The 8,467-nt window shown below is 48.0% G+C and overlaps 4 protein-coding genes and 1 pseudogene across 4 annotated transcripts, besides 5 other annotated features; 2 read left to right on the top strand and 3 right to left on the bottom strand.

The window, feature by feature from the left end:
• Positions 1-30: 30 nt before the first annotated feature.
• On the bottom strand, positions 31-492 carry TraAM80_09197 (40S ribosomal protein S18; the record flags this gene model as incomplete). The annotated part of the gene is made up of 1 exon (XM_029385895.1): positions 31-492. The coding sequence occupies one exon, from the start codon at positions 490-492 to the stop codon at positions 31-33; it is 462 nt and encodes a 153-aa protein (XP_029234250.1).
• Positions 493-985: 493 nt separating this feature from the next.
• TraAM80_09198 (hypothetical protein) lies at positions 986-1,216 on the top strand (annotated as a pseudogene).
• A 209-nt stretch (positions 1,217-1,425) lies between these two features.
• On the bottom strand, positions 1,426-3,204 carry TraAM80_09199 (MP67 protein; the record flags this gene model as incomplete). Its single annotated transcript, XM_029385896.1, has 1 exon — positions 1,426-3,204. The coding sequence occupies one exon, from the start codon at positions 3,202-3,204 to the stop codon at positions 1,426-1,428; it is 1,779 nt and encodes a 592-aa protein (XP_029234251.1).
• Positions 3,205-4,090: 886 nt separating this feature from the next.
• On the top strand, positions 4,091-4,672 carry TraAM80_09200 (uncharacterized protein; the record flags this gene model as incomplete). The annotated part of the gene is made up of 1 exon (XM_029385897.1): positions 4,091-4,672. One exon carries the CDS (start codon positions 4,091-4,093, stop codon positions 4,670-4,672), a length of 582 nt encoding a protein of 193 aa, XP_029234252.1.
• Positions 4,673-6,241: 1,569 nt separating this feature from the next.
• Positions 6,242-6,586, bottom strand: TraAM80_09201 (uncharacterized protein; the record flags this gene model as incomplete). The annotated part of the gene is made up of 1 exon (XM_029385898.1): positions 6,242-6,586. One exon carries the CDS (start codon positions 6,584-6,586, stop codon positions 6,242-6,244), a length of 345 nt encoding a protein of 114 aa, XP_029234253.1.
• Positions 6,587-6,717: 131 nt separating this feature from the next.
• Positions 6,718-6,749: a sequence feature (A-rich).
• A 71-nt stretch (positions 6,750-6,820) lies between these two features.
• Positions 6,821-6,844: a microsatellite.
• A 181-nt stretch (positions 6,845-7,025) lies between these two features.
• Positions 7,026-7,062: a sequence feature (A-rich).
• Positions 7,063-7,473: 411 nt separating this feature from the next.
• Positions 7,474-7,505: a microsatellite.
• Positions 7,506-7,648: 143 nt separating this feature from the next.
• Positions 7,649-7,706: a sequence feature (A-rich).
• The last annotated feature ends 761 nt before the right edge of the window (positions 7,707-8,467 follow it).

Here is an 8,467-nt window from a genome sequence, read left to right on the forward strand (position 1 = left end):
AACGAACACCCATGAAATAATACGGACCAATTATTTTGTGCGGGACACACCGACCGTCTTGCCGTGTCGTCCTGACGTGCAAGTGTGCTGACCACGGACGCGGAGACCGTAGGCGTGACGCACACCGCGATGCACGCGATGCTTCCGCAGACGCTCCAGATCCTCACGGAGACGTGTGTCAACCATGGCACTGGTGAGATGCTCCGTCTTGCCCGTCTTGGGGTCACGCTGGCGGTTGAGGAACCAGTCGGGGATCTTAAACTTGGACGGTTCGGCGATGACAGCGGAGACCTTCTCGAGCTCCTCGGCCGTCAGTGTGCCGGCGCGGCGCTCCACATCAATGCCTGCCTTCTTGCACACCATGTATGCAAAGCGAATGCCAATGCCCTTCACCATGCGGAGTGCAAAGGGCACCTTGCGCTTGCCCTCCACATTGGTGTTTAGGAGACGCACAATGTGCTGGAAGTTATCGGCCTGCAGGGTGAGGGACATCCTAACTGTTTGCCTAATAAGAGCGAAAATAAAATAAAAATGAAGAAGCTCCACAAAACCAGAAATGCTTCCAATGGCAAAACGCAAAGGCAGAAGCAAAAAAAGAAAAAACAGTTTTGATGGCAAAAAGATAAATTTACAGGGCTGAGCCAGCAAAAGCCATCCCTAGAGGCACGGTGTGAATATCAACACCAAAGGCAGGAGGACCCCAATTTGTACCTTTCAGCTCCACACACCCACACATGTTTTAAAACAAAACAAAAAAAAAGGGAAGAGAGTTCACCATGTTCCACCAAAGGGGCAAATGACACCAGAGAGAGAACAGATCCAATATTTCCACACCTTGACTGGAAAGTGTGGCGGCCCTGTTCAGCTTCTTACCATTAAGGATAAGAGTAAGGGGACGCTGATCCCCAGACCAGCTTGGAAGACGCGCCAGAACGGCATGCGGAGTGTCCTCCTCCAGCTTCAGCTCATCCACCGTTAGTTGAGCCCCCCTGTACGCTGACGATCACGCAATCCGTGAGCATCTTCAGAGCTCTTCCTTCGCTTCCGCACCAACAAAAACGAAGGTTAAGAGAGCGGCAAAAACAATGCACAACAACAACAAAAAAAAAAAAAGAGCACATCTTCTTCCAGGGCGAAAGGGGGAATTGCGCATGTGTGCCTCCTCCCCCTTTGTTTTGTTTTACACCACCCTCTTTTTTCTCTTCTTGTTTTCGATGCGGAGGTTTGTTACGCCCCAACAGTCAACCCGACGCAGCCCTCATAGACACGAAAAAGAATGAATTAAAAAGACCACATAGACGTGGGGAAAACAGCAACAACAACAAATATGGAGTCAAATAGCTCTCAGAAAAAGTCTACGGTAAACCGTTCATCGACAAGGGCGCCGCCAGAAACATCAAGCGTGACGGGCAACTATAAGAGAAACTACTGCGTTATTGGCCTCAATGGTGGAATGCACATGCTATGTACCAAAATTAACTTTTCCTCATTGAACAGCATTGCTGCTGCTACTGCTGGTAGCGGCAGCGACTTTGTTGATGACTTTACTGGTTCACTTTGCAGCCGAGGTACTTTCGAGTCATGAGACCCTGTTAAAGTGCGCGCCAGCGCCGCCACCATGTTTTCCCAGTTTATCGTTTCCACATAAACTCCCTGCTGCGTCATGTGATCTTCCACGCACTGACGTGTCTCCGCAACTCGCCCGTCACGGACCCACGTAGGATACTTCTCTTCAGCTCCTCCTGTCAATGGGATGTAGCTCAACCGCCTTTTTTTGCCCTTGGTGCTAACCTGATTTCCCACCATAGTAGCCGATTCGGCTACTATAGAACGACTCGTGAGTACTTCGCGATGCATCAGCAACGCCCTCACCGCCTCTAGTTGATACTGTTTTGCGCTTCGCACCACACGCAACCGTGGTCTATAGTGCAACTCCATCAACGCTGGCTTTGGTATGGCAGTTGAAAATAACATGTGTGGCGCTCCGTTCTCTCTTACATGACGTCCCAATGGAGGCGTGCCTGGTCGCCGCCCGGGCTGCCGTGATTCCGTCGCGGCAGTCTGATAAGGAAAGGGCATCAACAGAGGCAAAACGGCGTAGCGACCGCGATCGCACTCCGCTTCCTTCATGACCACACAACCACCTATTCCCCCCTTCATAGCAAAGGGCTGTGTCCTTAGTTGTGATTTTCCATAAAGGCGTTCTTCCAGATATTCCCTCGCGTTCTCCAAAGTAGTTTCAATCCGCCACATGATGACCATGTGGGTAAGCTCATTCAGCACGTGTTCCACAAGGGCCCGCACGTAACGATGCTCGGCGGTGGGAATGGCAGGGTATTGACTCAGACCACAGGCCACGTCGCTGGCCCAAAGAAACGTCTGAAGTTCCCCAAAAAGAGACTCCACTACGTCGGACTTCGTCTTATTGCTCGGTAGTCGAGTACCAATAATGGAGTCCAAGTCAAGGTAGTCATAAATCTGCAGCAACCCCTCGTTGCTGTCAAGCAGCTGCTGAATATAGGCGAGCTTGTAGGTCACACCACCCTCCGTCGATGGAAACAGACGCACAAGACGGTCTGGCACGACAACCTTCACTATGTTGTCTCCAATCATTTCGCTGCGTTCAAAGCGTTTGGTACGAACAAAAGAGGCTTCACCAGACGAGGTCCCCTTCAGCGACGTTAGGCAGTCACGGATCACTCCACGATCACGCAAGAACTCCAACAAGAAACGGACCCGCCATAGTCTCCTTCTGGCAGTTGGTGCGCTAAGAGAGGCAATACGTTTGTAGTCCAGAAGCGTCTCCTGCTCCACCTCGTTCAGCCGTTTCCACCAGTCTTCCAGAAGAGCACGCACCTTTTGCGCCATGCTCGACGCTGGCCCACATGTGGAATGCGTCGCAACGGCTGTCATCTCCTTTTGCAGCATAGCGGTAGCTCGCTCGAGAATGCCAACACGCGCAATGTGTCCCACGCAGCCACAGTGTACGGGAAAAGAAGCCTCCAAATATTCGTCACACAGCGTGCATCGCCGCTGCCCTGCATTGTAGAACCGCGACTTCATCCGATTCACCTCCCCCCTTGAGAGACCTTCATCTTGCTCGACGGGTGACGCACCCCATAAAAAAATGTCCGCGTGATTGCACTTGATTTGCTCTCGAGTTAGCGCTGCAGCTAACGCCCGTGTGACGACACATGCATGCATCCCAGTGAGTGTGCGACACAATACAGAAGGAAGGCAGGATGTGAAACTCACAAGCACCAGAATAAGTCTACAAACTTTTGTCTTTACTCAGCCGACGCGACCACAATCAGCTCAGCAATTTCCAACTGAAACATCATGCAAGAAAAAAAAAGCAATGCATAAAAAACGTGCAGTCAACACATAGATGCCTGCGCAAAAGAGAAATTTAACAAACGGTAGTAGGCAACAACAAAACAAGAAATAAAAGAAAATGCCAGATCAAATACGCGCTTGGATGACACCAGGACCTCTATTTCTACAGAGGGAGATAAAGACAAGGGGGGGGGGGGGGAAACTGTCTTCTTTTCGTTTTTTTTGTGGCTCTTTTTCTTGGCGGGTGAGACCCATCAGGGTGAAAGCCTCGCCTCCACTGTTTGATGCAAGAGAGCTCTGCAGAAAGTCGGCAAAGCAGAGACGCGACAAAAATGCATTTCCTTCTTCCATTCGACCCACATGCTCCAAACAGAGCTCTCACAGGGAAGCAACGCGAAACGCCACAGGCCGTGTGCAGTAGCCAAAATGCTGCACGTGCTCATCAGAGAGCAAAACATTGAACCACGCCAGCAAGTGCAACAACGTCCACGGCATCCGGCGAACATCACATTGCTCGTGCTCCACCTCAAACCCTGAGTCACTTTCTGGAATACGGTTGAACATAAAACCCTGCTCTTTCGAAGAGTGTTCTAGGTTAAAAACTTAAACGCAAGCAGCGGAAGCTAACGCTCCAGCTCTTGCAGCAGCGTCCAAACGTCAGTTTCTTTTTTTTTTTGTTTTTACGGCTGCAGCTGCAGAAGAAAAAGCAGAGGCAGTTCTTCGCCACGGCCATGCATAAGAGAACAAAAAATGGATGGGGCTAAAAAATCCTTATATTGTGTCACAAGTCAAGCCATCCTCAGCTGAGAAGCGCTCTTCCTCGCTCATCCGTCACTGGTACCAAAAAATGGCTAAGCTGGAGCCTTGTAATTTGTTCAAGCCCCACCCCAATCACTCTCTAGAGGATGAATGTACCATCTTGAAGCCGAATGTTCTTCACAATGCCGTCACGCATGTCAGGCACGATGAATGGCTTCAATTGTCCGTCAAATTAGTTTTGCAGGTTAAACAGCGGCACCAAATATTTAGAGACACGGAAGGATTGCTGCCCAAGGGATACCGCCACATACAGAGAAAAGAAGGGGGAAACGTCCCAATACCTTCAAATACCGGACACAAGAGGAGAGGCATGGGCGACATTTATGCCTCCCGTATTTCGCTCTGCGTCCAAGAGAGGGTATCCCAAGAGCAACGCATGAACAAATCCCCCAAAGAGGTCCAAAAAAAAAAAGGAATTGAAGCAAGTGAATGCCCTGACGACGCTCAAAGATGGCGTCACACAAAGGATGTAGGAGACAAAATTGGAAGGACCCCAGTGTACCCCCCAAATAGCTAAGAACCCGGACGGCTACTTGTGGGTCGCTAAACCATGAGCAAAGTGAATGCTGCACAGTGCCCATCGCTGGAAGGACGCTTTGGGAAGCAAAAAACGCACTGGCATGGGCATGTCCAAGGCGGTGGAGATTCGCTTATAAAACGTCAAACCGAAAACGCCAGCTGCGTTCAATAAAGAAAAAAAGACATCAAAATTTCGCTCAACGCATCTCACCGTTTGCGTGACGGTATCCCCAATTGGAATTGATGGTCATTTGCTTAAAAAAATTCCCGTGTACATTTGTAGCGGTAGATAATTGGTGCGTTTCAGGTTTACTGAGATTTCAACGACGCCAAGGGAAACAACCTAAATTCCATCGGGGGCATCAACAAACAGAAAGCGACAGCAGCTTTTATTCTCTCTCCAACATGCTCCAAAGTGACTCCTCCCGCTTCAGCCGCCCAAGCAGCAAAGAGTCTTGTACAGCCGCTGTACAGTAAAACCTTATTTTGTGCCCATGGAAGCATTCGCCATCCTGCAATAAAGCCAGCTGTAGCGTATGACCCCCACCAACGACAACTAGTGCAAGACCCCGAGGAGCTAAGTGATGCAGGGCACAAAATATCTTGTACTGTATTGCGCTCCCACAATCGTCTGCCCCATTGCCGCACAGCGCTAAAACTCAACTTGAAATTTTTATTATTATTGGGAAATGAACAGACAGCACTACTAACCAAACTGTCTCCGGTGGTACAAGTAGGACACACTCCTGCCACCGCTGCTACCGCAAGAGGTTCTGCGGAATATTATCCACGTCAGTCGCGGTGAGACGTAAACCAATCACATACTGATCCACCAAGTCATCATGACGAATAACGCTATTTTTTTCAACCCCAACGGGATGAATCAAACCATCCGAATTCCGCCGAGAAACCTCATGGACACCAATAGCAAGCCTTCCCTCCATGTGCGCATTAATAACGTCACACATGAAGCGGGTGCAATTGTCCTTTATCTCGGTTGCCGTATCAAGAATGTAACTCTTGTAATCCAGCATAGATCACCCTTTGTTGGGAAGTATTGGAATCTAGTTATGGTAGCGTTTCTCACTGTCGTCCTCCGCTCCTCCTCCCCCTCTTGAGTCTATCACCACCACACACCTCGTCAATATTGCACGATGCACTGACATTCGAGCCGTCATTGTGCACCGCCTCTCAAAAGGGAGACTCATAGGCCTCAAAATTTGAAATAGCTTTCTGCGTCTCCAAGTTATCACGAGTACGCACAAAAAGTTTGCGCTCCTCCAAGCGATGCTTCTCATCCCCTGTGCCAATCACATCAAAATGCACTCGCCTCATCGTATCGCGAAGAATAAGTTTGAGATACTTCCTTCATCCCCTCCACGTCGTTTTTGATGCACACCAACACTTCCATGCTACACAGTGGCTCCACTATTCTTGAGAACTTGGTGATTGCCTCGCTGCAAAGATGATCCAAATTTTCACCTCCGGGCTCAAGGTCCTCCCAACAAATCTTCGCCATCACCAGGACAGGGAGCATCTGTCAACCAACAAGAAATCTTCAGGCGCATCAGTGTGTGGAGGCGGTGACCACATGTCGATTACCAGGTGGTGAAGCATCCTGAATCTTCATGTCCACTGCGTCCTTCTCAATACCTAACTTTTTACCATTCACGACCTTTCTCCCCAAATAAAGCACAGCAACAGGGGTGCTCTGCTGGTGAAAAGGTGGTTCATAAGTGCCAGAACAATAAGACGGGTACGCGCAAGAAGCCCTGAACAGCGGTTTCTCACCCTTTGCGTTTTGGTAGACAACAAATACCCTTTCCAGCTTGTGGAGCCTGTGGAGATGCAACATCGGTAGAGGCATCACCATCGCACCGCTATGGATGACATCCCCCCATTTAGACAACATAAATGAATGGTCTCTTGTTTTTCATTCGCCTCTTCCACCCCCTTCGTTCCTACAATTCCTCCTCCTTCATTTTACTTCACTTTTCCCGCGTGTGCCTGCAAAATCGATAGGTAAAGCTGCCAAATGCACAGAAAAAAACAAAACAAAACAAGAAACAAAGAAAGAGAGTAACACGCAGTGTTGAGGACGGAGCCTGGCTCCAACAGTGGGTGAAGGCACGAGATGTCTGCACGCAAAAAAACAAAAACAAAAACAAAAGGAAAGTAGTACACGCCACCAAATTTACGCACACACAAAAAAGTAAACCAAAACGTAGAACAAACACACATATAACGGAACAACAAACACACAAACAAACAAAAAAAAAGTGTGAAGGGAACCATGATACTTCCGCTCCACGCCCTCTTCTCCTCAGAAACGCCTACGTATATTTGGCAGTCAAACCAACAACAAAACAAAACAACCAATAACCAAACCGCAAAGCTAATAGGAACGGGGATGCTTTATGTACCCCATGTCTCCTTGCGCGGAAGCATGATTGGTATGTTGTTGCCTCAAAATGGGACCGTAAATTCACGCCATTTCCCTTCTCTTCGGTTTTCTTCATGTCCACCCAGTTTTCTCGTAGAATCGCGGAGAGGATAAATAAGTAAGAAAGGACACACATATACAGTAAAAATACGTGTCTAGGTGAGGTCGTGTGCCTCCTATTTCTTCCAAACGAAAGGGCACAGCAACCTCAGAAGGATGATGAAGCTGCAGATGCATAAATAAAATGATTACGTTTTTTTTTTTTTTTTCTAAAAGACCACAACAATGTAAGTGAATTTCTGCTTCAGTGTGTGCCCAACATCCCCCACTACAGTGGGGGATTTTATCAAGAATTTCATACACACACACACACACCAACGCAAAAACAAATTTATAACACATATGCTACGATAAGCAGGCTCCCGTTGAAGACCCAAAAAGTAGCAGTCTTTGAGGCCCCGCATCCAGCAGACCCTTCCACGCGGAGCGTCTTAGCAGTGGTACGGGGTGATGTTGCGGGAAAACGGGGGGAAAACAAAAACAAAAAGAAAAAAAAACAAAGAGAAAAAAAAACAAAGAGAAAAAAAAACTGCACTAGCTACCTTCCAATGCGGCATCGTTAAAATAGTCAATAAAGAACAACAACACGCAATGCACAATAAAACAGGGCATCTCAAGAGTACCCGTTATTATCTTTCTTGGCCTCATCTGATTGCGAATTCCTTCCATACATCTCCGTTAAAGATAAATTTCACAAGATAATATGAAAAAGAAAAATCGCACAAATGTGTGAGCATACACATACATTTAAGAGGGAAAAGGTGCTGGTAGTGGGTTCATTGACTATTGGTGGTGAAGGTGCTAGATTACTCAAAGCAGTTACTTTTTGTCTTCTCGCGCCGCCATGGGGAAAAAGGAGAGAGAGATCAAAGGCAAGAAACGGAGGTTACACGACAAGCAGTCGACAACCGTCATACATCTTTCCTTTTCCCCTTCCTACTGCTCAACTCTAAAGTGTACCGTTTGCATCACCTAATCATGGATAGGTGCAAGATAAAACAAGGCAAAAGACAAAAAGGCAGAGTAAAGTACCAAGCTAAGCCACACTGTAGTGAGAACCCCAGGCGGAGGGCCTCCTTTTAGCATGAATCAACTCGCGTTCTCACTTCAATCACTCCCTTATTATTTTCTCTCCCCCCCTCCCCTCCTATCCACTGAATTTCCGCCTTGACTCAACCACCACAGGCAGATGTTTCAACCACCCTATTTACTTCCTTTTTGTTTCTGTCTGGCAAGTTGTCATTTTGAAGTAAGCAAATACTATCCCCGCTCCAATCCTCACCACTTCCC

Source organism: Trypanosoma rangeli (assembly GCF_003719475.1).
Source record: "Trypanosoma rangeli strain AM80 chromosome Unknown Tra_15.4_contig_00532, whole genome shotgun sequence".
Classification (NCBI taxonomy): domain Eukaryota; phylum Euglenozoa; class Kinetoplastea; order Trypanosomatida; family Trypanosomatidae; genus Trypanosoma; species Trypanosoma rangeli.